Genomic DNA, 27,712 nt, shown 5'->3' with positions numbered 1-27,712 from the left:
ATGGCACTGTTGTTTCGTTGTTTAGCCTCACTAATAATTTATTCAGCATTCACCACCACGTTGTAGTATTCTCAGTAGCCTATAGATTTTACTTTCCCCACAATTATCTCCTCACTCATAGTATGGGTATTTATGCACAACATGGAAAATATCTGCAAACGAGGATGCTGAGCGGCTGAGCCTTGGTTGCAGCCACATGTCACTGTTACAAAATGAGACTAACACCTGTACAAACACACACGCGCGCCCGCACACACGCACGCACGCCTTACACTCTTTAAGGCGGCCTGGACCAGGAGGTGCTGACACAGACACAGCATCTCCAACACCATGTACACCAGTTTTGATGACACTTACTCACGTAGTTTCAGTTTATTGCACACCCACGTGGCAGTTTTTTAGTTGCTGTTTTTTTTTTTTTTTTTTTTTTTTTTTTTGAAAACTGGAGCAAGTGAATATGCACATTCCACACATAGTAGACAGCCTACTATGTGCCAAAACCGCGCACATCGTAACCTAACAGCAAAGTTGAGATCCGCCATGAACCGTTAAAAATCCAGTAGGTGGCGGTAATGCGTCTATAAGCCTGTTTGCCAACCGACATTTAACCTCAGAGAAGAAGAAGGAGTAGTAGAAGAAGAGCCGTGCCGTAAACGCGCAGTCTGAACTCCACTCGGGGCTTGCGATAAGCGTAGGGTGACTAAGTTTTGTGTTTTGTTGAACATTTATATGAATATAATGAGCCGATTGGAAAGCACGTCAGTAACGTGAATGCATTTTTAAAAACACTCTGAACCCTTACGACCTCTAAACCAGCACTTTATCGCATTTAGCTGTTAGAAAGCTAAGATAGAACGGTAACTAGCTAGCACAGCGAACGCCGTTAGCCTAGCCCCAGCCAGTGCCATGCTATGGATGCGCTGGGTATAGTTGAGGATGAAGTGGCATTAGAGGGACTTGACGGGATAACCATTCCCTCATTGTGGATCAGACTTGAGGACAGACACCCCGCGTTTCCCCTGAAGCTCGACACGCACACCAAGGAGTTTATCTGGAGGTCCCTGACCAGCAACGGCGACTTGAAATTCTACGAACTTCCACAGGAGAGGGGCGACGTCGTGTTGTTTGACAGGTCACTATCAGGCTTTGATTGCATCATTAAGATAACGAAACGCCACATATATGTTGTTTTTCCATGTCGATGTGTTTACCTCTCACTGGCTGCTATGCATGATGATGTATATGAAGATAAGTCAGCGCCATATGGTGTAATCTAGACTGAGTGTGCTCTCTAGCAGCTGTGCACTAATGTGACTGTGCACTCAGTCAGATTATCAAGTTATTAAACTGAGAGTACTGGAAATGTCAAGTCAGATTCCAAACTGCTCCTGAGAGTCGCAGTCTCTTAAGTTTGAGACAGACTTGGCATTACTTTACTTTCCTATTATCTACAAGCATTGGTACAAATCTCATGTGTATTTGCATCTGTGGCCCTGTCTCCACCTGGCATTGAAATGTGCCTTTGGTGATCCGATCACAAGTGGACAGCTCTCAGTGTGCCACACCTGCCATTAAAATATACATACTACTGTGGAGTATATTAAAATATACTCCACATGCGTGTCACCTGTGCACTTGTGATCAGATCTCAGTTTCCTGCTCTATGCAGATAAATGCATATGATTGCCATTTGCCAGGTTGTTTTTTTTTTTAGTAGAGAGAGAGACAGAGAGAGAGATTTTTTGTCATATGCACAGTAAAACATAAATTATTACTTTGCTAGTCCTCCTTTCACACAAAGAAATAGATAGGTAGACAGTGTTTTTATTCATTAAACAGCTGCTTTATAGCTGACCTGAGGCCTGTACCATAAAGCTGGATTTCGGCTTAGCTAGGTAACTTCAGGGTTAACCCTGGGTTTTCTGTACCATAAAGGTGGTTTACTTTTTATCGGGGTATGTTGCCGTGGTAACATACGCTGAACACCTAACCTGCTCCGGAGCAGGTTAAGTTCAGGATAAGAGCTCAGCAGGTATAAAAGCCCCATCTACTGACCAATCAGTTCTCCTGGATCTCCAGTGGATCCAGATTGCGGCTGTCTGGTTACGTGAAGCCAGATAACTAAGAGAAACCCCGGGTATGTTAATCCAGCTTTATGGTACAGGCCCCCACTCTTCAGTTTGCATTTGGCCCATCAGTTCAGCTGCACTGGGCAGAGTCAGGCAGGGGAGTTTTTTCTATTGGAAAAGTTACAGTCTGGCCGCTGTCGGGGGTATAGGGTGGACCAGAGCTTAAGACAGAGGATGTCTGGTGAGTAGGCAGTCCTTCAGTCCGTCCTGGGACACGTGTGTTTACACTTAAAATGCGATGTGGAAAAATGTGTCCCAGGCCACATCTGAATGCGTCCTGAGTGATCAGCTCAGCTCAAGACGCATTGAGGACACATCAGTGCTGTTTACAGTCATACGTAGAGGTGTCAACTTGTGATCGGATCACGCAGGACGGATGTTACTGCCACATGGAAAAAGGGCCTGTGTTAACGTGTGCACATGTGTGTGTTTTCAGGTTTTTAGAAGTAGACCCAGAAACAGGGATTCAACAAGCAGAGAGGCTTTCTGCCTCGACAAATGACGTTTACCCGGTCAGTGTCATCACAGAAGACAAGAATGGGATACAGGGCTCGTGTGTCTTCTACAAAGAGAGGAAAGATGTCACCAGAAATGTGCGCAATAGTACCCTCAAGAGTTTGGTCACATTGGAGGAGGCTTTCAAAAGGTTGGTAGCGCCATAATGTTGGTCAGAACCACTGTGTCTGTGGCTTGGTGAAAGTCATGTTTTTGGACAGCTTTTGCTTGTAATCACCAATTCACCAAGAACCTTAAAGAAGGAAGCTAAAACATCAGTGAATTTCTGATTGCTCTTTGCTCCTTGCTCTCAGTTGGTTAATTTCTGTTGAAGTTCCTTTCTGTTGTCCGACTGCTTCAGTAGGACAGTTTATACACAACTTTAAATCCACATGTGTTACTTTGATTCATTTCCTATTCAAAGTGCATAGTCATGTAATCGGTTGCATATGATACTATCACTCCTGGCATCAGGCATCTACCAGCGCTACCTGTATTAAAAATTGCAGATAGTCTTAGAGCAGGTAAAACCTGTGATCAAATCAAATATGTGGGTCATAAATTGGGGGGTGGATGATCTGCTGTGGTGACCCCATAACAGGAGCAGCTGAAACAAGAACAGCTACAACAACAACAATAATAAATAAGACACAAAATTGCTAAACTTAAACAAACATTTATTTAAGACTTATTTACATTTATGTAACTAATGTTATTGTTTGCATGGTCTAACATACTTAAGTAGATCGGCATTCTGTTTGCATTGTTTATCTCTGTCAAAGTTTCTATGTTACTGTATGGTCATTTAGTGTGATGCTGCACAGATTTTAAAAACCTACACACCTTCTAGTGTATTTATTGGCAGGAATCTGATGTCCAGGATTTCCAAGTCAGCTGCCAGAAAACCACTGCATTCACACACTATTGATTGAAAAATTAAATCCACAAGACCCCAATTTCAAAGTAGACTCTCACATTTTGGTACTTTAAGATCAGTGAATATAGCTGGGTATATTGCAAACTCGTGAGGTTGCTATCTAACATAAATGTTGAGATACTAGTTCTTTAGCCTTGGTATCATCTTTGTGCTTTCCCAAGAGTTGCATAAAAAAACTCTTCCAAAGCAGCCCCACATACTCAACTGTCGTCTGTCTATGCATTTTGATCCCACCTCAACTGTTTGAGCAATCTGAAGGCCCTAGCTACCAGTTATCTTGAACATACCAGTAATACCAATAGGGCAGTTTTGAAACCATTTCTCTCTCACATGATAGTGAGAGAGAGAAACTGGAAAGGCGGGGGAGAGAGAGAGGGAATGATATACAGCAAAGGACTCAGTCGGGAATCGATCCCGGGCTGCAGAATCACTGCATATATCCTCAACTTTATCCACCTTGTCTGTGTCTCTCCACAAAGGGATTTAATTGGTTTGAAAATATGAGAGTCTAGTACTGTTGGATTCTAAAGGTTGTGAACATCAAAATGATGTAAAGACAATGAATTAATCTCTGAGTGAATTAATCAGGCTACATCTTGAATAGCAACACATTAAAGTCAGTAGTCCCTAGATAAGTTTGTTCCAGGTCACAGTAACATTATATTTGTCTCATGTAACAAGTCTTTTTCCCTCCTCTTTCTACAACTTACTTTTGTGCACTGTCTTTTAGATTTGGCCGAAAGCTTGTTGTTGTAGCGTCTCAGGCAACGAGATTTCGTGCTCTGGTTGGACCTGAAGGCGATCCCGAGTTGAAACTCAGTGACCACTCGTACTGTATATTGGAACGATTGGGCCGAGCACGCTGGCAAGGAGAACTGCAAAGAGACTTGCATACCTTCTCCTTCAAGTATGAGACAGATTCATGCACCTGCGCACATTTGCTCTACTGGATTTGGTTTGTGTTCACAAGCTGGGTTTCGGTTGTCCACTTTGTAACATCCGGTGTTTTGATTTGACAGGACAGATGCTGGAAAGTTGCACTACATGAGGAAGTCTCTTGTCAGACATGGCCTCATAACTATGCAGTCTCATGTCATACGCACGCCTTCAGGACAACAGCAGCACTCGATACTTCTGCTACTCAACCGCTTCCACGTAAACAGGTCTGTAACACACTCACACACAGACATGTGCACACGCACACACACATTACATTACACGCACACGCAAGTTACATTGCTGCTAATTTTCAGGTTCTAAAATAGTTACTATGCAGCATTTGTCAGGCTGATGGACAAACACAGTCTGTCCATTTATGGAAACTGTAAACTCATGTTGCTAAAATATAAATTTCTAATAGATACTTTTTTTTTTTTTTTTTTCAAATTTTGTGATAAATGACTTTTGTCCTTTAACATAATAATGAAAAGTAATTGCTTGGTGTCAGAGGTTCTCTTTTTTTGTTATTATACTTGCAGCTGAGTGCCACTGTAGTGGACAGCTGTACAATAAAATTCATTGTATGTATCTACTGCATGACTGATTGTGTGAAAAAATGTATTTGTGTCATTAATTTTAAGACCAAATATAGTAGATTCTGCAAGTGTCTTCACAAGTTGGTTTTATACATAAAATAAACAAGATGGACAACCGACAAACCGACAAAATATCTCTCGCTCTCTCTCTCTCTCTCTCTCTCTCTCTCTCTCTCTCTCTCTCTCTCTCTCTCTCTCTCTCTCTCTCTCTCTCTCTCTCTTTCTCTCTCTCTCTCTATGTCTCTCTCTCTCTCCACCCCCTCTCTGAAAAATTCTCTGATCTTTATGCAGGAGGAGTAAGTACGACATCCTGATGGAGAACATGTCCAACATTCTGCAGAAGACTCCTGGTCAGGTTGCCCCCATGTTGACACTTAAAGAACTACTTGTGAGTATCTCCGTGTGTTTGCCAGTCTGCTTGTGCTTGTCTTTCTTTTTGTAGCAGCAACTGACTGTGTGTTTTGCTGTAGAAAGTCAATGAGAAGACTTTAAAGCGAATCTACCAGTACATGCAATCTGCGAATTTGGTCCAGTTGGTCCGTTGCGCTCTGGAGGATGTCAATCCTACCGCCGAGCCTTGCACCACCAAAAAAGGTAAGTACCATTGATGTATAAATTACTGACCCATAAATTTTGGACATGACGGTGCTGTTTTTTTGTGTGACTAAAAAGTATTTTCTTGGCTGCTTCAGTGAACATAGTATCTCTGCAAGTAAACTCCTGCTATTTGACATGTATTTGGAGTTGAAAAGGGTCTGTGCATAGGTGTTTTGTACCTGCCCAGAGATCTCAACTTGTTGTCAAGACTACACGAGGTCATGCACTCTGATTGGTTGATCATAGCGAAATTTCTGTGCACAGGAATTCAACAACACATGCAGTATAAAAACTTCCACTTTTTTCAGTTCTAAATTGAATATATGAGTTTGGATATCTGTCAATACCAGTACCAGAGCTAGAGCTCTTTTTTTTCTTGAATATTGCAATTATAATTATTGTTGATGTTGATATTGTTATTATTTATAAGATTACATGAGACTGTAGTAAACCGCACAACACTTCTTAGCCAAGTGTCATTAGTTCAGCCAGTTGCAGAATGAAGGGTTTTGACATGGGCGAAGAAAATGTCAGGCCTTAATACATTTTCAATGAGAGACCAGACCAGAGGTAATGTGGGTTGAGCAGGTGGGTCAGCTCATCCTTGTAAAAAAAGATTGCACCGGTGCTCCTACATTTTCATACCAGTGTGCCTGCCTGTTTGAACAGTATTGGTATATCCTGAACTTCTAACGGCGTGACGCTCACCCAGTTGACCAGTCAGTGGACACAAGGGGCCCAGTCTTACTTACTAGTTTGCAACCGATGCAGTTGTCCATCCAGTGCCCACATTATGTAAATAGCAAATGCACTTCTGCCTATCTGTGCGGCTGTCGGCATGTTGGTATTGAAATGAATTGTGGTCAGCGGCATTGTTGACGCATTGCTGTCGTGGGGCAGTTGAAAGTGATTGACCAACAAAACCCGGGTCTGAGGACAGTGGCATAGTTTTCATTATTTTAAGGACACATTATCATGATAGTAATGTGCACCGACATAGGCTGGAGCCAACAAGCGTACGCTCTCCTTGTTACACACACAAGGATGCCTTTACGCACATGGACACATACAGGCCAAAAGTGGACTTGGACATTTAGGCTATTTGCACTTAGATTGTTAAAATAGAGCTCTTAGTACGTTATGTCTAGGTCTACCATCAGATGGTGAAATTCAACAAACTCTGATCTGTCCATATTGGCACCCGATTCCACTATTCGGATTGGTCCCAAGGAATGGCGCAGCATCCTGCAGCTGATGTTCATGTTGTAGGTTTGATTGTGACTGTGCAAAAAACATAACTCTAGACCCACTTGATAAATTGTTTCAACATATTTTCAAAGTGAAAGACAAGCAATGTGCTTGGTGTGCAGCAACATTTTTCACTTGACCAGGACCCAAAGGAAGTGGCTGTGCAGGAGATGCCATACATGAATTTTATTATACAAATCAGAACAAAGAGATCTCTGTTGTACACTTTGTTTAACTGACCAGTCCTCACTTTTTCTATAATGGCCAGTTGTTGAAAAGTATATTTTATAGAGAAATGTAACATAGACATAATGTAAAGCTCAAATACATACAATGCACCAGTGCTCTCAGTGTGTGACCTTGTGTAGACTTCACACCTAGTTGAGATTATTGGGTATACATGACACCAACACTGAGACCTATCCATCAAATAGCCTCTGTTTAAGTGTGAAGACACTATCTTCACATGCGTGTTAAAAATGAGAGTGAAAACAAACAACTTGATTTACACAAAGCATATCATAGATAGTTGCCCTGTAAGAAGAGAATTCGCCCACTTTCCTGCAGGTTGCAGGCACAGGCAGAAACTAAACGACCGACTGATTCTGGACTTTCTTCCATTTCTTCTCTAAAAGATTCTGTTCCCATTTCATAAATGCCTTTTCCCCAAAACTTTTTATTCATTCTTATGCTGATTTGATATTTCTCAGTATATATCTTTTATCTGTCATTTGCTGTTCTTTATATTTTCTCTTTGTATTTCCCCGTTGAACTGAGTGAACCTGAGCATCCAGTCGTGCATATAACTGATGCATATCATGAGTTGGCTTGCTTGCTGAATGTCTGCCACAAGTGCATACATACCACGTCCTTTCACTTTTGTGTTCCAGGGACTAAAGTACTTGTGCGCTGTTTGAAACTGGTGAAGCCATACAAAAAAAAGGTGATCATGGTAGAAGATGATGAGGATGACGATGAAGAAGATGAAATTGGAGTGAGAAGAAAATCCCTCCCTTCAGAGGGGCGAATCATGGAGAGGGATATCCTGCTGCAGGCCTATGATATCAGTGAGTTTGGTCCTTCCTTCATGTTGTACAGAAGATTTAGAGATTTTTTGTTGCAGTAAAATGAACAGGGATAATTTCACAAGGTTTTATAGTCCTTTGAAAGTGAAGTATATCTTTGTTTTTATGACTGTCATTTTTATGATCTGAAGATATATTAATTCAAATATTTCCCTGGCTTTCAGATTACTTGTTTTTCAGTAATTATTCTCTTTTTATTTGTTAATATAGTCGTGGCTTGTGGCACAAGGGGCATTTCCCAGACGGCTTTAGCAATGAGGATGAGCATCGGCAAGCTGGAATCTCGTATGATATGCAGGAAGCTGGAGAGGGATGGTATAATAAAGGTAAAAGTTTTAGTCTTAATGTGAAGGTTTGTGTGCTGTTAGATGGGGAGTATGTGGACTTGGTTGTTGGTTGGAAAGCGATGTTTTCATCTAAAACAGTGTAGAAAATGTTGCAGTAACATTTTAAATCTCTCCTGCTCTACTATGTTTATTTGTTCCACCCCTCAGGGATTCATGGAGGATGTGGGTCGGCAGAGGACCACAAAATTTATCAGCCATAAGTGAGTATCTTTGGTTGGATGTTATTTTATTTTTTATGAATTTCTCAAGTTGCCACTGCACTCATTTTTTTATGAAATTGTATTATTATATTGTCTGATTGGTCTATGACAGGTGTGTGGGCGTGAGTGACCACCTGCAACAATTTGCTAAAGAGCGGGAACGCAACAAGCTGCTCTGTTCCTCTGCAAGTTCCAAAGTCGCACCTCGAAACACCAAGACTTCACCTGCCACCCCCAAAACACCATCAGCCTCCAGGTCCAAATCAGAAGCGAGCGCGGAACCTCTCGCAGTGATGGATACTCCTGAAGAAAGTGGAGAAGTGGAGGAAGATGGAAATGAGATGGGGCAAATGTGTAGCGATGGAGAGCAGGATAAAGGAGATGTCGGCAGAGTTAAAAAAGGAAAGTCAGGAGCAAGAAAGAAATCAGCGAACAAAGACAGAGTGACAACAAAACGGACAAAAGCTGAGATCTCTATCACAGATCAAACAACACCAATTAAATGTGAGTACATACTTTGAAACCAAGAGCTGTTTTAAAATGAAAGATTCAGGGGAAACACTGACCATAAAATGTTTTTAGTACAAAATGCCTCATATTTGTTTTACTCAACACAATTTGACTTCATTACTAATTAATTTCAGGTTGTCCTTTTTCTTGTCCTGTCCTTTTTATAACTTCTCCAGCTGTGTCTAAAATCTGCCAGCATTCTTTCTGTATTTTGTTTTTAAATTATTCTTACATTCAATTAAAGGCAAAGTTTAAAGCATTAAAAGTCTTAGCTTTGGCTATATGAATCCTGGAGTAACCTTGTAGGCACATTTTTGTCTGCGATTACACAGGTAAAACCCCAGCCCGTGGAAGATCCAGGACAAATAAGAAGTCTGAATCTGTTGCTGGAGCAGGTAAGAAACACAACTGGACAACTGCACTTGCCCCCTTGGACGTGTTTCAGGTGGCAGCTGATCCCACACTCCCCACAATAATATTACCAGAGAAACAAGTCCTTAATCTGTGATGCCTTCAAAACAGTAACAGAAACAGAAATCTTAATGTCATCTGTCTTCGGAGTCTTGGCTCTCTGAAATTAAAGCAATGGGAGAAACTTGTTCACATTCACAGTGCCATCCCAACTAATGACACTGAAAACAAAAACTTCTGTGTCATTCTGCTTTAATAAGGAATATCTCTCCTAACAGAGCAAATTGACATTCAGGAGTTTGAGGAATCCATCTCGAGCCCTGACATCCCATCGCATCCGACCAAAGCTACTAATTCAGACAGTGACAAAACAGGCAACAGCATAATGGTTGTTGAGGATACTCCGAATGAGATGGTGAGTCTGACTGTTTGGTCGCAGTGGTTTCTTTTTCTCCAGTCAGGATTGGTTGAAACGAGTGTGTTGTAGAGTGTGGCTTGGTCAGTTTTTCACTATTATTTTCATTGAGAAAGCTATTAAAATGATGAAGGTGTGGTTTTGTTTGGTTTTGGGCACACATTTTTTCTGCAGTTTGGATATTGCACTTTGCCATATTGCGATTTCAGTAATATTTTGATGAGACATTCTGTGCTAAAGCGATGGCAAGATATGTGTCAACCCTTTCAGCTCAACCTTTTCTCTGATTGGTGCAGGACTCTCCTGACAATAAATGTGCAAAGTCTTCGAGTCGCATGCATCAGCGTCATGAGACATACCGCCTCCTGAAAAGGAAGAACATGATTGTGGAGGCTGTCCACAGCTTAAAGATCATAGAAGGACTCTACCCGTCAGTTTGTTGAACATTATATCAGTTCATCTAAAAAAAAAGTGATTTGTACAGAGCGAAGGGGTGGTAAATATGCATGTGTTGTCTTTATAAAGGTTACAGAAGATGATCAATGAGGAAGAGAGGCAGGATGGCGTCAGCACAAAGTGTTGCAAGAAGTCTATTCTGCGTCTCATACGCAGTCTGTCCAGAGAAGGCATGGTTAAGCTGTACACCACCACAGTTATACAGGATGGAATCACCAAGAAGGTATAAACACATGCACACACACACACACACACATGCTTGACTTTTTCATGTTCCTCCAATGAACTATTATTTTAATAATAGGCAAAAGCACTTGCTGTATACACTAAATAAAATAAAATAGTAAAATAAAATAACTACATAATATTATCCATAACAGCAACAACACCAGAGCTTGACAGTTTTTGTTTTTGAAGGCACTGACTACTGTATCCATTTACCCTGAGAACAAAGCAAAAGACACAGCTTGTGGTCATTTTCACTGCAAACCTGTCATATAAAATGCACTTGTTGTTTGAATGACAAGTGGCAGTCATGATTAGAAAATATAACAGATGTATGATTGGCTGAACTTCATCTTCAGTAGGTATAAATAAATTGATTTAATGCATATCTGTGCCTGATATATGTGTGTGTGTATGCGTATATATCTGTATCTATCATTCTAAAATCTATCTATATCTATCTATCTATCTTGATAATTTATTTATTTGTTATTATTTACATATTTTTTTTATTTCACCAAATGTTGGATCAAATTTCACCAAAGTACTTGACAGTACATTTGACAGAATTTTATCACTTTATCATTTTGACTGTTCTAAGTGTCCCAATTTTAACCAGAAAAAACTAACTCGGTTTTGCACGTTTCGGGCTTCTTGAAGTACTTTAACCCTTTGTTGTTTTCCATTTAGTACTACTTCAGGTACTTTTACACCATAATACCCAAAAGGCAGCTTTCAGCTGTCATTTTAAGAAGCTTCCAGCTAGCCCAAACAGTTTTCCCAGAAACTGTGCTTTTCTGTTTCATCTTAAAGTTGCCACAGGATTACCTGTGAGGCTACATTGTGATTTGTGTTTGCGTATTCAGAAACAAATCTGCTTATAAAGCGCTGGAGGACATTCTATAACTCGAAAAAACCCCAAAAGCAGTGTCTGTTTGTTCTTCACACTTAAAAAAAATTAATTCTGAATTTGGAAATATGGATTATATATTTTTACTTGCACATTTTTCCCTAAACTGTTACTCACTGGTGATCTTGCAGTCGACCTTACAAATTCTGAAAGGAAAAATATTTATCTAATTTATATATTTATCTAATTAAATAGACCCAACCATATAGCGGTATAACACTGTGCTGTTGTCATGATAAGCCGGGCATGCCCTCTTCTCACACAGAGACATCACAAATGCACCAGCACACACTCAAACGTGAAATTGTACATGCAAAACAATTTTTTTTAATCAGGGAAAAAGTGAACTTTTGAGTTGTTGATTATTTTTTTTCTTTGTTTCCTCCCTGTTCCCCCACATGCAGGTTGAGATGGTGGTTCATCCCTCCATTCAGCCCAATGATGATGCAGTGAAAAGAGCCATAGACCAGATCCGCTTCCGAATCTCTAGCTCATATCCTGTTGCACGGTGAGTACAGACACATACTGTAAAATCAAGTTACTCTTGCATAGTAATGTGTGGGCTCAGTGTTCACATTAGCCCAGGGGCTGTTTTTAGTTTTTGAAATGCAATGCACGCCCACTGTATTGACTGGAATTAAGATTATGTTCCCTTGCTCTCCCTGGTCTGCAAAAGCAAAAGGTGCAGTCTCTGACCATCAACTTTTCATGGTGATTGGCAGCAATTGTATAACTGGAAGTCTCACTGCATAGCTTTCAGGATTGAGTTTGAAACATTAACTGATACTGTTTAAATCAGTGTTTTTACAGTCACATAGACTTATTGTTCAAGTCAGTGTCACCGCCCCAACATGTATGCAGTGATCAAATAATGACCTCTTGTCTAAATATTTTGATCAGATATTTGCAGAGTGTTTCTGTGCACATGATCACATGTCGCGTCCCCTACAGCGTTAACTAAGATGGTGATGTTACACAGGAAAGACATTACAAATGAGCAAATATTCTGTTGGGGTCTTTTCCTCTATGCCATGTTTGATCTTGTTTTTTTATCACACCTTTTTTTTTTTCATTTGATCAAAATGCCATCTGTTCTTAAGCATGTATAATCACTGGATTTTGATCTGCCATTTTTGTCTGGCTGTCTTTCATTCCCTTGTCCTCCATCTCCACTGTCTTACATATTACTGCACCTCTTGCTATTTATTGATTATGCTTCATATTTTGCTATCCACTTTGCTGCTGTAATGCTGTAAATTTCCCCACTGTGGGACTAATAAAGGAATATCTTATCTTGTCTTATCTAATCTTATCTTATTCTTGCTCTGTCCTTCAGCATGCAGCAGGCGGAAGAGAAAGCCAATGAAAAAGGAAATGAGCTGAAAGGGAACACAGGGAGCACCAATAAAGGCCAGAAGAGCAAGACAGATAAAAAAAGAGTGGGCAGTAAAGAACAGGAGGACTTCAAGCCCATAACAGGTTCTGTGACTCCATCCAATATAGCTGTCGTCTAGACTGTATATGTTCAAAGGAAATTATGATTTGACTTTTGACCCTTGGATTTTTAGGCCCATATTTTTTATTGCTTTACCCCTCATTTTCTGTCTGTCTTCTTTACAGTTAAAGGACTGAGCCGGACTTTGGGATTTCAGCCTAAAATGCATCGTCTGCGTGTTATTCATAACTTCCTCTGGTACCTTATATACGGGCACCCGCTCAAACGCAGCTCTCCCGGCTCACAGACGCTAACAGACACAAACCCAGGCTCCCTGGAAAAGCCCTCAAATCCTTCAAACTCAGGCCCCGACAAAGACGTGCACAACACAAAAAACACAGAAAAACAAACCCAGTCATCCAAAAACCCTGCCTCCAGCACTGCGGACCAGCAAACTGCAGCGCCAAGCCCGCCTGATGAGATGACATCGGGTGATGAAGAGGAGGAGTTTATAGATCTTGATGGTTCTGGACCCAATCATTCTGACCTGAAAGGTGAGTGATTTGTGTGAGAACTTCAAAGTTATTGTTTGCTGTCCATTCTGTGAATTAACCCAGTCCACAGTTAATGAGCCGATTGTTCCTGTTTATTTCTGAGTACTTACCTGCACTTGGTTCAGTCTACACAATGGTGATGTTAGTGGTATGACCTTGTTTTCTCCGGTATCTGTTGTCTGTGTCTGATAGTATTTGTGGACGAGGAGACGTGGAAGAGGTTCATTCCTCCAATTCCCATACACAAGGACTTTGGCGATGGCTGGGCTCTGGTTAGTGATCTGCTCCTGTGCCTGCCTCTCTCCCTCTTCATACAGGTCATACAGGTCAACTTTAAGGTAAGCATCCTCTTATTGTTCCTTTTTTTTTTTTTTTTTTTTAAACAACACTGGCTATGCGATCACCTTCAAATCAGATCAAAGTTTTCAATTCAGTCAGGCCAGAAGACCTGACTGAAGTCTTTATGGACTTAATGTTGGACTTTATGGATTTGTACATGTCCAGTATTTTCTGTGTACACAGATAGATGGACTGGAGGCTTTTCTGAGCGATCCCGTGAAGCAGCACTACCTTGTCAGAGCCCTGCCTTCCAAAATTAAAAGACAGCTGCTTTACAAACGGTAACTTTTACTGTCTCACAGGCTCTCTAATACGTCACAGCACACACTCTAAAACTGATGTAGTTGTGTGTTTTTCATTTTAGGAAGTACATCTTCACTTTCCATGAGAATTTGCAGAAATTGGCCTACATGGGTCTACTGCAGTTTGGACCCATTGAGAAGTTCCAGGATAAAGACCAGGTATATATAAGTGACTTCCTGTGGTCTACACTTTCAGTGCCACATAAACACGACAAAAAAAGTAAATCAATGAGAAACTCTGTGTCTTGGTGACCTCTGCTCTGATGACCTCCCCAAACACAAATGTTTGCAGAAGGTATTTATTCAGTTTCAGTTTCAGTTTCTTTATTTACCTCGATGCCAGAAAAACAACAATCACAAGACACAAGGTCTATACACAGCAAAAAGAGAAGTGATTAAAAGAAAAAAAAGATACCAAAAAAAAGGCTCGAGGAGGGACAGGAGGAAGCGTAGCTCATCTGTATCCTGCCCCCCTTTTCCAAATACAAGATTACATTCCTCAATGTCGTGTGTCCACAAAATTGTGAGTACAAAGGTACGTATATAAAGCGTATATAAAAAGAAAGAAAAAAAAACACCTTCTGATATGTGTCACAACAGTTGGTATGAAGACACAAAAGCGCTCTAAAGCGAAAGTACTTAGACTGTACTATGTATCAATATACAAAAGAAAGACAGTTATCATATCACACATCATACCTGTACAATATAACAAGCAAGTCAACTAATGCTTAACCAGCTCCATATACTTGTAATGATTCATAAAGAATTGTTTATAATTACGTTTAAATATTATCATGTTACCACTCAGTTTTATCTTCATCTCAAGGTTATTCCAAAGTATTACCCCACAAACGGACATGCACATTCTTTTGAGAGTAGTACGTACTACAGGATGTTTTAACATTTGAATTCCCCTCAGTTGATAACCCCCCTCTCTACGAGAGAAAAGGATTTGAATATTCCTTGGTACATTGTTGTTTAGGATTTTGTACATGAATTGGCCTGTTTTGTACTTAACCAGGTCCGGGAATTTCAAAATTTGAGAGGCTAAGTATAATTTATTTGAATGGTCCCGATAACCTGCATTATGGAGTAACCTAATGGCTCTTTTCTCACTTATATTTAAATATGAATGAGATTTTTTAAAAATAGGCATTGTAAATATTATTCCTTAATTTTGTCTTGCTTTTGGTAGCTTGCCAGTGAGTGCAGAAATGTCATATTCAACATTTGTATTACAGCATGTGTGGTGACAAAAGCCAAAAATGGGGGAAATCATAAAATCCTATTCTTTATTTTGACAAAGGAAGTAAAAATTCAGTATTATGGTACTTCGGCATTTTTTTCTCACGTCTTTGTATGACTTTTCTCTGTATTTGTATCTATTCAGGTGTTTGTGTACTTAAGGCAAAATACCACCATTGTTGACACCACCAGCTCTGAACCTCACTACTGGATGGTCTCACAGTCGCCCGACAAACCATTTGAGAAGCGCCAATACGTGCTCGCCTCTTCAGAGGATGTAGAAAACTATTGGTTTGATCTGCTGTGTGTCTGCCTCAACACGCCGCTAGGTACATGCATATACACTGGCATCACTGGTAGTTAAATGGAAGACAATGGGTTTTAGCGTTAATGTGGCAACCCACACACACTTTTATGCTGGCTTTCAGTGTGGACCTGTGTCTGTGTGTGTTTGCATTTTCAGGGATAATCCGTGGGAAGCGAGGGGCCCCAGAGGACGCTGAACCAAGAATGTTTCCCGTGGTGACCGAACGCTTAAATTTTGTTGGAATGGCAGACCTTTTAAAGTAGGTGGACTAATATTTCTCTGGATGCTACAGAACAATGTAAACAATGTGTATCTCACCAGTGGTGTACCATCCTCAAATTTTGATCAGTGCTAACAGCTGAAACCTCTCGTCCAGAATGTAAGCAAGAACACAGTCAGAATTGGGTGTGGCCGTGTGTCAGCCAGCTTGCTTACAGCTGCGCACTAAGTCAGAGGACACCCCACATGGCTCTCATTGAAGCAATTTCAAAAAATTGAAGAGGGCATGGCCAAATCAGTGTGAGAAGTTTCCATATTGCTCCTTACCTCAGGACAAACCTTGCATCAAAATTTTGTTGTTGTTACATTAATCCATTGGGAAGCTATGTTACTTTTTGTGGTATGCCACACCCCACTGCCACGCCCCTTATCATTGATCAGCCTGAAAAGTTACTCAAGTGCTCTGTGGCCCATGACACACCGGTCAATGTTTTGTGATGACCGGTTAACCCAATCAGAAATGATGAGCTTTCCTGTGATGTGCCACACCCGCTATCATGCCCGCTTTTGGCCAGTGGGTGCAAAAAGTTTGGCACTTCTTCCTTAGCCAATGACGAACCTTCCCACTAAATTTGGTGGAAGTCTGAGCATCTTTCTTGAAGTCATACCACTGTGTTGCAAAAAGAGGAATGGACCCACATCAAAAGTCCACCCCCACCCTTCCCCTTCTCTCCCCTCCAGTTTTATTGGTTAGGGGACAGATAACATACAGAGGGCCAGTTCAAATGACTCAGAGGGCTGACGAATCAACAGGAAAGAACTGAAATGTATTTTAATAGCTCATCCATCTGTTGCCTCTCTTTTCCTCTTGGTTTATAAAACGAGACCAAACAATGTAGGCTTTTGCAGACAACTGATTGGCGTGTATTTGTACATGTACACACACAGGGGCAGTCGTGAAGTATGTGATGATGGGTCGATACCAGGGGATGGTAGAGGAGCAGGAGGCTTGCACTCTGAGTTCTTTGCTCATCTTAAGCGCAACTGGTTGTGGACCAATAGCTTGCTCGCTGTCAAAAAGGTAGACACAATGCACACACAAAAGATTGAATTTTGTCAGCTGTTGTGCATCGAAATTTGTAAAAAATTACTTTGTTTAATCCATGTGCCTCTGGCATTTGATGCGGGGTGTGTTTGTGTTTTCAGAACCATTGTGGTGAAGAAGTGATCAACAGCAAAATCAGGTTGAAGAACCTCTTGAGTAAAAATGCTCTTAGGTTGGCGATCAAAGCTGGTAAGTTAGCTAGGCTCAAACATCCTGGCAGGTCTGAGCAAACTCTTGGTGTGGGAGAGCTTTACTTTGAGCTGTCAGTCAACTGCATAAAAATTGCTATTGAGCTGTTGGAAAGAGGAGTGGAGACTTATGTGCTTTAGTTTTCCTGCTTTACTTCTAACTTCAGCTTTAAGCATGCCCATTCATTTTTATTTTATTCCTGTTCATCAGTGGATGTGTGTGTGTGCGCATGCTTGTAATCTGTGCAATAGGAGGATCAACAGCGCCTCATTATGTGACTACCAAGCGACCGCTCATCACAGAGGAAAATGTTGAGGTACAAATCAAATCAGTTATAATTTGGTTGAATATTATACCATGTCTGTTTGTAACATACAGCAATGATATTAACTGATAATACTGATAATAAATATATATATATTATATATACATTTTTTTATTATAATATATTTAAGGAAAAGAATAATGACTCAAATGTTTATTATGGTATCGAGGTCTCAACTGACATATTGTGTGTTTATTTCTAGCCAGTATCGGTCTTTCAAAATAGCGGCCAATTACTTATCACATTCTGATTCTGTAATGACCACCAGAGTCACAAAAATAAGGAGCACTGCTGGTGGGTTCAAACAGTTACGAGAAATTACTTACATGCTCCACCTCAAAATAGTTCAACTGATGGACAACTGTATACTTTGACCGGTGTCTGAAATCTAGCTTCAGCTCAAGTGTTTGTGTTCACGCCCTGCTCAGTCTTGTAGCGAACAGCAAAAACTACAGATTGAAAAGTGATGTACATTTGGTTTCACATCCATGTGTGTAGGTGGCTATAGAGCCGGCCAGCAGAAACCAGCAGGTGGTGGGAGGGAAGCGACAGAAGAGGAAGAGAGGCAAAAAGGATGTTGTCAAGATCCCACGCAAGAAGAGGAAAGGTATGTCAAATTAAAATTCATCCAGTATTGTGTGTTTGGCTGGTGGACAGTTTACAAATTCTGCATGTGTTTTTGTATGTGCACGTCTGTTTGTCCATGAAGAGCCCAAGAAGCGTACACCTGCTCACGACGAGGCCGACCACCGAGCTTTGACAAGGATGACCCGACAGCGTGTCTACTGGTCCCTGCAGGAGGACTCGCTGATGATGTTGTGCAGTGTGGCCTCACACCTGCTCAACAGCAAGGTACACACACCGTGTCGTACTTTGTCAAACCAAAATAAGATTTTGATGGTCATTATTCTGGTCTGACAGCAGCACACAAAAAATGGAAAACAGGGTTTGCAAAAAGGCCAAAAATAACCCCCCAAAAGGGGAGTGAAACCACTGCAATGTGCAAAATAAAAATTATTACAGCCTTAAAGTAGACATATTTCACAGTGTTGCTAGGTTTGTAGAAAAACCAAAAGAAGCATGCTCCTCAAAACACATTGCCTTGCAAGTGGTCTGCATGTAAATTTAAGTCTTGGTGTGTTTTTTGTATTTTTGTACAAGCCTACAAACACTGAAATATGCATATTTTTAGGCTGCAGTAAAATGTTTTTTGCACATTGCAGTGGTTTCTCTTGTAATCTTTTTGTGTTTTTTTTTTTGTTTGTTTGTTTGTTTGTTTGTTTTTTTTGGTCATTACTTTTGTCTGATGATAGAAGGCATGCCGACATGCCTGTTATCAAAAAACCCTGCTAAAATCTGCTATTTTCTTTTGCTGTTCCTTTTTTTTTTTTTACCACACTTGGACTTAAGTTTGATAGGAAACATTCACCTCAGATATAAATATTTAGCTGAAACAGTAGATTAAACAGATCATTAGCTCACATTAGCTTACAATACCTCTAGACCATACACTACATTTCACATGAAGGCAGCGTTCATAGATAAAGGATTACTTGAACACAGAGCGTTTGATCAAATTTTGAACATACAATAACATTTGTGTTATTTGAATAGAACCACTTTTTCAGTCCAACTGTTGGCACCTTTTTAAAGGTGCACTACAGAAAACTTTCTTTTTTTTCATGGGTCAAGTGAACTGAGGACTCGTTTAACTTCACTGACAAAAATGTTCTCACAATCAGTGTCATGATCTATTTGTGAATCGCCTGGTGATGAGAACCATGTGGACTCAACCTTCAGATTAAGTGCTTACTTAATATTTTTGGTCAGTTGAGTCTGCAGATTCCCCACTTCAATCGATTTTGCCTCACCTTACTTTACCTTTAAAGTCAGGTATAGTCACAAACACACATTTACTAACTTAACTGTGTGGTAAGGAGTATTACATTCCAATATTCTGGTGATGTGTTGCAGTTAAAAAGGCCGTTCATACCTCACTGTGTGGTGAGGGACCTGCTCCAAGCAGAGTTTGAGAAATCCATGGATAAAACATCTGTTGCTGTGGGACGTCGCACACGATACATCCTCAAGAATCCTCAGACACTCCTGAACTACAGGTAGGTCATACTAAGATGTGTGCAGTCATGTGGTTGTGTATGAACACACACACCCACAGTGCTATTTATCCAATGGATGTGTTGCAGGATCTGCCTGGCTGAGGTGTACCAAGACAAGTCTCTGATGAAACTGCTGGAACAAAAGAAACCTGCCAATCCGGATAAACCAGAGGTGTGTCATCACCCGTCATGGACATATAGTATGTCCATGAATATTGTTCATCTTTTTGATCTCTGATGTTCAGTTATCAAAATGGATTTCTGTTTTGTTTACGTGTTTGAAGTTAGCTTTCTGACTGAATTGCTCGCATGCTGTTTTTAGGACTGTGCTGAAGCCTTCTCTGAATATACCAAACTGTTGAGACAGAAGTTCAGCTCTGCCATGACCCCTAGTGACATCATTATCCCCGACACAAAACAGGAGCTCTTCTCAAGGTGAGGAGCAGAGGAAGAGGGCAGTGCTGCTGTGACTCGCATTCTAATAATTTCTACATTCAGGGAGTGATGGACGAATGAGAACCTGAGTGTGTGACCTCTAGCCATGATCGGTGAAATTTATTGTCTTTGTGTATTACAGGTTTAAGGTTTGCACGATATGCAGTGGAAGAGAGATGACCTTCAAAGACATACTTAACAGGTAGGGATTTCCTTTTGATATATGAGTTAATCTTTTCATTGTAGAAATTTCTACATGCATCTATAAGTTGTTTGCGTGTTTGTGCATTGCAGCACAGAGGACATCCACGTTATTGTCTTAAATAATTTGATCCAGAGCACTCTTGGCATGTCCAACTCTCAGATGAAGTCCTCCAGATCTTTCCAGGTACAGATACCATCCACTATTAATTATATTTATTGGTTGCAGGCAACACACTGGTTGGGTCTCATGCAAGAACATTTTTTTTTTTGTCTTAACTTTGTCCTACTTCATCATGAGATCTAATTCGTGCGAGTCGGCTTCATCAAACTCTGAAAGCTTATATGGTCCTTTCAAATATGATGAATTCCTCCTGGTCATAATGGAGTGCCTGCTCATGAGATTTTTAAAGCCTAGTTGACGCCAAAATGCCCCCCCCAAAAAAAAGGCAGACATCAAGCTGGAAGTTTCATTCACAAAAATAACATCTAAGAGGGACAAGCCAGGTTGCACGCATCATACCTGCCTGTTCTGTGGACCTCATGTCGACAGCCTCACCTGTCAATGTATCATTCAGCTCATTTGTCAGTTTGAGGTGTAGATAGATTATACAGTAATTGAAATTGCTTTGGCTGAGTTAAAAAAAAAAGTGCGCTCAATTGTCCCATTAAAGAAATATTCTTTGAAAATGAATTGGAGGCTGTCAGATGGGGCAGCCAGTATTGTTTAATTGATTAATTAATTTACTATAGGCCGTTAATGAAAAACAGGAACAGGCCCAAGGCAAAAACGATAAGTTCTGCTTACAAGAATATTGGTGTAGGAGGTAACGTCTCTCTTAAATAGCTCTTAGGTGTCATTTAGGAAGGAAACTGTTCATATGAGTGGTTCTTGCATGAGGCCTATTGTATTTATTTATGTCTCTGATTACACACACACACACACACACACACACATATAAACACAGATGTACACATGCAGTCTTCTGATTATCCATCTGTGTGCTCCATAGACTTTCCACATGTACAGTAGGTATTGTCAGGAGGTGCTTTGCCAAGTGTTCATACAGTGCAGGAAAAGGGGTCTGGTGAACCGTCGTCGTGTCTGCAAAATTTATGGGCCCAAGAAGAACCGGGCACTGCCCATCCTGCCCATGTCCTACCAGCTGTCTCAGTCATACTACAGGTACAGCCACCAATTACTGACATGGCTTGTGTATTATTTGAGCTTGTAGCCAAAAAAAACAAACAAAAAAAATGCTATTGCTGATATAAGTTACTGTTGTGCTGCTGGTTTTAGAAGTCCAGTTTAGAGGTTGTACTTGTGCCGTCACCATGGTCGCTTTTTTGTTTTTCAGTATTTGCTCTGTGCCACACCACCTGCAGTTTCAAAACTTTTTGACCAAGGTTTTCCCACTCCTTACTGACAGGTGTTTTGCGTGGCGTTTTCCTTTTGCGCTGTGCACAGATGTTTTTCGGTTCTTGAGGTCTCTAATCAACAACGGAACAGGGGACGACAAACCTCTCACCACATTCTACCACGAAACCGAGAGCCGGATGGACGAGCGGCAGGAAGTTGTGGAGAAAGGAGCAGATTCAGAGCAGGGGGGTGCACAAGAGAAGGGAGACAAGGGTAAAGGAGATAGAGAGGAGATGCGGATGAACAACAGACTGAACAAAGACTGCGAAGTAAGAGAAGCTGACAGACAAATGGGTGAGCCAGAGAGGCATTCTGAAAATGGAAATAACAGCTTGACAGTGGAAGGAGAAAATAACGAAAGTAAAGGGGAAGGTGAACAAATGGAGTTGGGACTGAACAATGATACAGCAGAGCCAGTGAGCAAAACAGAATCCCTCAATCAGCAGGTAAACCCAGAAGATTCCTCCACACTTAGCTTTAGTGAGGAACCATCCACCAGGGAGCAGACAGAGGAGCCGGCAGGAGTGTGTCCAGCAATGAATCCTGCACCTGCAGCTTCAGAGGAGTTGTCTGACATGCTGCGGTACCAACTGGACTCCCCAGGAGGAGCTTGTGCCGCCGCTCTCAGCCTCATGACTCTGGGACTGCTGTCTGTTCATGTGTCCATACCTAAACAGGTGGTGGTGGTGGACAGCAACTTGGTGGACAACGAAGTAGTCAAGAGGTGAGACGTAATACACACACATGTATGAACATACATCCAGTGTAAGTTGATTTGTTGTATCCAGTAACCACAACCTGCTGTTAGTTATTGGGTTCATATTCCCTTCTCACTCACTACAACTCAGTTCTTAAAAAAAATTCCCAGACCTTATCCAGACACAGTATTTCCCTCACAAATCTGAAGAAAAAATTTTTTTTTAAAGATGCATTTTTTAGGGCATTTTTGCTTTATTAGTTTGTTACAGTGGAGAGAGACAGAAAAGACAGGGCACAGAGAGAGGGGATGATGGTGAGCCACTGGGGCACCCTAGAAGAAAAAAATTAAAGGAGAATACCACTGTGTCTACTTAATAGTCCATTTATTCCTGTGTCTAATTAACATATCTGATCTATATAATATAGAATTTGTGTGCTCATATGAGATGCTGATATGAGAACAGTCAGCTTGAGCACAATTAAATCACAGTAAAACAGAAACTTGACAAGCTAGCCTTTTGCTGCTAACAAGGAGGATTAACACAGATCAGTTTTAGCTTTACAAGCAAAGTGGGAATACAGTACCACCATCACACACACTTTTACTGAACAGGGATTCACAGAACCTTTTCTCTCAGACATGCCATCGTTGGCTGTTGGTCAGTCAGATTAGATTTGCTAATGGAGGCAGGTAGTGTTTGGGAGAAGATGAGCCACTAAGTGGAAATGGTACTGTAAAAGAGAAATTGGATTTTGGATTGTGGCCCTTCATCTTGATAGCAACACCAAAATTCAGAAACTGAAAGGTTGTAGGTGTGGATAAGTGGATATTTTCATGAGGATGACTATGGCAACTTTTGCATTTACTCCTAACTCTGCTGTAGAGCCTACATATAATTTTAACAGACCTTAATTGTACCACTCATGAGTAGCAAGGAGCTACCAACTGGAGCTTGCCGTGTCAAAAAATAAATAAATAAATATAGATAGATAGATAGATAGATACACATACATATATATATATTATATGATTATTATGTCTAGGTTGGGGAGTCTCAGTCAGTTTTCATTTTGTACAAAAATAAATGGCAGCAACTGGCCTACTGAAGGTAGGTTATGCACGTTACAAAGGTTTTATGCCTTAAAATCAAATTGTGGCTTTTTAGTATGGCAGCATTGGAGGAAGAAGAGGATGATGATGATGACACTGAGGACTGTGAGGGCAGGAAGCGGCTGGAGGTGAAGGCCCATCAGGCGTCACACACTAACTACCTGATGATGCGAGGGTACTGCTGTCCTGGCATAGGTAACGATTGACTTTTTGTCATAACTTCTGGTTTTTGAGAGAGAAATGTTGTCTAGAGATTAAAACAAGTGTGAACTTGTCTCATTGTATTCATAGACATTGTAGTAAATTGTATATAGAGATTGGAAGGTCTGAGAAGGTCTCTGCACTAAAAAAACATGCATGACAGGCAAACATTGGCATTGAGGTACATGGTGTACATGAGCGCTCTGCTTAAATGCTTTTGGCTTAAGATCCTTATTTCATTCAGATGGTTAGGCCATATTTGTTTGTATTCAGTGTATTCAAGTAATTTGTGTGTGTGTGTGTGTGTGTGTGTGTGTGTGTGTGTGTGTGTGTATTTTATTAGTTTTAGTGTAGTTTTTGTTGACAAAAATTCAGTAGTTTTAGGTGATGAATACAGTAGTTTTATTTGACGTTTTCTTCTGTAAAGCCCTAATTCAATTACTTGTTAGTGAATTTTACACATAGCCTCATGCATTTTGTATCTAGCTTTTGTTGTTATATTGTACTGGTACTGTACTGGCAATTGAGTTTCATTTTTGTTCATTTGTCTCGTTTTTGTCCTGGAAAAAGTGGCATTGATGAATACTTTGTTATACTTTTAGTCAACAGAATTCACACTGGCACACACGTACATCTTTTAGTATTATGTATATTGCATGGGGCCTGGCTATCAATCTGTCACGATACTATTGTGGAAACAAGAATCATGCCACTGCAAAGAAGCCCCGTGAGATTTACTGTGAACATAAACTAAGTCGTACATGAAGAGCAAACTTTAAACTGAACTACATGCTTAATGTTTTAATAAACAGTACTTGTCAAAGCATGTCACCCATTCTGTATTAGATTTTAAATAAGGATAAATAATGCCTTGGATACAGAATCAGACAAGAAAAAAAAAAAGATTAAAAAAAATGGTGAAGAAATCCTTTACAGTTGGACCCACATCTCAGCTGGAGGTCAGATGAATGTGCCTATCTACTGTCTATTGAAATGGGTCAGTAACTTTTCTGTGTGTGTGTTTCCAGTCAAACTCCGTAACCTCAACACCAGTGATAGCATTGTGGTGGAGTCCTGTATTATGAAGTTTCAGCTGCGCAGCACCCCGGCTCACCAGGTGTTTAATATGGATGGTAGGTGTGAGATTACGATGTGTACAGTTTGGTCTGAAATCAAGTTGTGAACAGTGTGATACTGGAGGACAAAGGTGTTGTATTTGCTAATATCAGTGCTCAAAACTGAATAGCACATCAAAGCAAAGAAGACACATTAAACACAATAAAATGACACAAATTAATACAGATTGTTAATTTTTTTCCCCCACTGTTTTTCATGTGGATTCCTGGGTACAGTTTGATCTGAAAATAATTTTTCCTCCCCCTCCCCTGTTTAAGACTCTCCACCACTGGACCTCTCGAAATGTGGCCCCTCTCTGCTCCCGCCCATCCTCACCCACTCTGTCCGTCCACCCACCTCATCACCGTCTCTGTCCCATGTGGAGGAGTGTAATGCACGTTTGATTCATCAGAGGGATTACTCTCCTCAGGACATTGAGGCATGTGCTGAGTTGAGAAGGAGCTTAGATGAGGCTGGTGAAAACGGCTTGAGTGTTCAAGACTTGTACGAAGCACACACGCATCTGGCAGAACTACACTCTGGTCGCACCAGGAGTCTACAGCAGTATATGCAGGTAAAAATACTGCCACAAAATATTCCCTGGTCATTTTTGTCTCTCTGAACTGAATTTCCTAGTGTCGGATTTCTCTGTTTGTCTGCCTGTCCTGACTTTGTCCCATCTGATTGATTTAGGACTTAAAGGAGGAAGGGGAGGTGTTAGAAGTTGGAGGCTTGGGCGTGCGTTGGGTGCTCATGCATCGTGCTGGACCATGGCTTCTGACCACAAACTCCAAGCCCTGGTCCCAGTCCCGCTTATCCCAGGATGGATTGCTTCCGATGTGGGAGAACCAGCACAACATTCCCTTCATGCGTAAGAGACACATAGAAGGAGGAGAGGATGAAGAGGCACCGCCCAGCAAAAAAGTGGCTAAGGACAAAGAAGGGGACAAGGCGGGAGAGGGAGAAGAGGGATTATCAAGCAAGGCCCTGGGTGAGGAGGCACCGAACAGCAGAGAAGAGCTGTCAGAGCAGAGAGAGGGGGGAAATGAGACAAGTGGAGAGAACTTGTTAAACTCAGGAGAGGAGAAAGTGAAGGAGACACTGCCCGAAGAGAAACAAGAGGAGGCAGCAGAGACGAAGAATGAAACTCAGGAAAAAGGGAAGGGGCTCAAAGAGGTGGAAGGAGAGCAGACGGATATAGAGCACAGGACAGAGGAAGGAGATGATGCAACATGTTCGCCACCAGCAAGAGCAGCCAATACTGAAGATGAGTAAGTAGTTGACTGGGAGAAAGAGGAAATTCATCACTTATAATTGTTGCTATTGCAGATTTGATTGTGCATGCTTTCCTTTCCCAGTGTCTCATATCTACTTCATTGCATCTCTTTCTGTGTCTCTCGTCAACCTTTCATCCACACAGGCACACTGTGAGTTTCATCAGCCGGCCATGGCGCATGGTGGACGGCCAGCTTAACCGGCCGGTGTGTAAGGGCATGCTTGAGGGCGTCCTGTACCATATCATGTCCCGGCCCGGACTCACACAGCAGACACTAGTGGAGCACTATAAAAATGTGCTGCAGCCAGTGGTGGTGCTGGATCTCGTACAGGTATACTCAGTTAAACTCTCATCCACATGTGAACAAACACACATATTTCTCCTACTCAGATAAAAAAAATTGGAAAGGTCAACTGTATATACAGTCAAACTCAAATATTTGTCTACTAGTGCTTATTTCTTCTGCAGTCTATCTTTCCTGCTTCATATCTCTCTATTACTAACCTCCCTGTGTGAATGTCTGGTTAGTGTTTCATTCACAGTGTGGGAAAAATGTTGTCAGAACAAAGACTCAGATGTATTCTTGAGAGTCATGCCTTCATCTGTATTTTTTTTTCATTTCCTCTGCATCTCCTTTTTTGTTTTTAAATTTTGTTTTTAAAGTAGTCTTTAACGTTTATCTGCTTTCTGTCTTTGCTCCCTCTCTCTTCCATAGGCACTAATAGACATGGGCTGTGTGAAGAAGAGAACTCTGGTTCCATGTCCCAAGCCCTCACTGTTCTCCCGCCCTGTGGACCAGGCAGGAGTGAGGACGGCGACACCGGACAGAGTGTTTTATGAGCCCACTGTCAGCTGCTGCCTGCGGCTCGCTCAGGTCTTACCCAATGAACCCCACTGGAACCAGTTCATCCAGTGAAACTACTCAGATGCTGCCTGGCTTGCACTGTCCTGGGTCACATAAAGCTGTCTTGAGCTCTCGCTGACCTGGCTGTGGGGGATTTGAGACAAAAAGCTGTAGCCACAGGCAGGTGGTCGTGATATTTAGATCAGCCACTTCTGTGAAAGTTCTGTTCAACTCCAGGACGTTGAGACCTTTGACAGATGTATTAAGATCAGTTGGCGTACACTTCTGGTTTTACAGAACAACATTTCCTTTATACTGTTTTGTCTTCATATTGATTTATTTCTTCTATTGTGAGTGCTTTTAATTTTATTTGTCTGGCATTTGTGATCATTCTTTTTGTACAGATATTTACTTAAATTGTAAATAAAAATGCATACATTACTTGAGGTCTTTAACTTTGTGTTGAAAGAAAGTGGGTCTATCTAATAGTCAAAACAGTGTACTACAGAGCTGTTAGCACTGTGTTCATGTAAAGTCACCAACATGTACACATGTAGAAATTTTGTTTTGTTTTGTTTTACAGCACACAGTCCTGACAATACAGACTGTATCGTTTATCACACACACTGAAAAACATCCAGTGTGATAAAGGGCAGTTTAATATAATTGGTTATGTTAAACTTGTGTGGTACTTGAATGAGCTTCTCTTCATCAGAAAATCCGGATAGAAATCCTGCCGGTGCACGCACGCACACACGCACGCACGCAC

At 41.1% G+C, this 27,712-nt stretch overlaps 1 protein-coding gene across 1 annotated transcript; it reads left to right on the top strand.

Moving 5' to 3' along the window:
• Nucleotides 1-670: 670 nt before the first annotated feature.
• Nucleotides 671-27,389, top strand: gtf3c1 (general transcription factor IIIC subunit 1). Its single transcript, XM_030053904.1, has 40 exons — nt 671-1,132; nt 2,566-2,775; nt 4,292-4,468; nt 4,581-4,724; nt 5,388-5,484; nt 5,567-5,690; nt 7,832-8,008; nt 8,237-8,352; nt 8,521-8,573; nt 8,686-9,077; nt 9,416-9,478; nt 9,773-9,909; nt 10,206-10,339; nt 10,435-10,588; nt 11,905-12,008; nt 12,837-12,979; nt 13,121-13,489; nt 13,682-13,827; nt 14,012-14,109; nt 14,193-14,289; nt 15,524-15,707; nt 15,842-15,944; nt 16,853-16,985; nt 17,111-17,198; nt 17,450-17,514; nt 18,022-18,130; nt 18,233-18,375; nt 19,498-19,640; nt 19,728-19,812; nt 19,963-20,075; nt 20,218-20,277; nt 20,370-20,463; nt 21,290-21,462; nt 21,707-22,420; nt 23,562-23,701; nt 24,736-24,840; nt 25,102-25,397; nt 25,517-26,094; nt 26,244-26,430; nt 26,815-27,389. The coding sequence occupies exons 1-40, from the start codon at nt 912-914 to the stop codon at nt 27,013-27,015; spliced, it is 6,870 nt and encodes a 2,289-aa protein (XP_029909764.1). The 5' UTR covers nt 671-911; the 3' UTR covers nt 27,016-27,389.
• The last annotated feature ends 323 nt before the right edge of the window (nt 27,390-27,712 follow it).

The sequence above is a fragment of the Myripristis murdjan genome, chromosome 1 (assembly GCF_902150065.1).
Source record: "Myripristis murdjan chromosome 1, fMyrMur1.1, whole genome shotgun sequence".
Classification (NCBI taxonomy): domain Eukaryota; kingdom Metazoa; phylum Chordata; class Actinopteri; order Holocentriformes; family Holocentridae; genus Myripristis; species Myripristis murdjan.
This window is presented reverse-complemented; position numbering and strand designations above follow the sequence as displayed.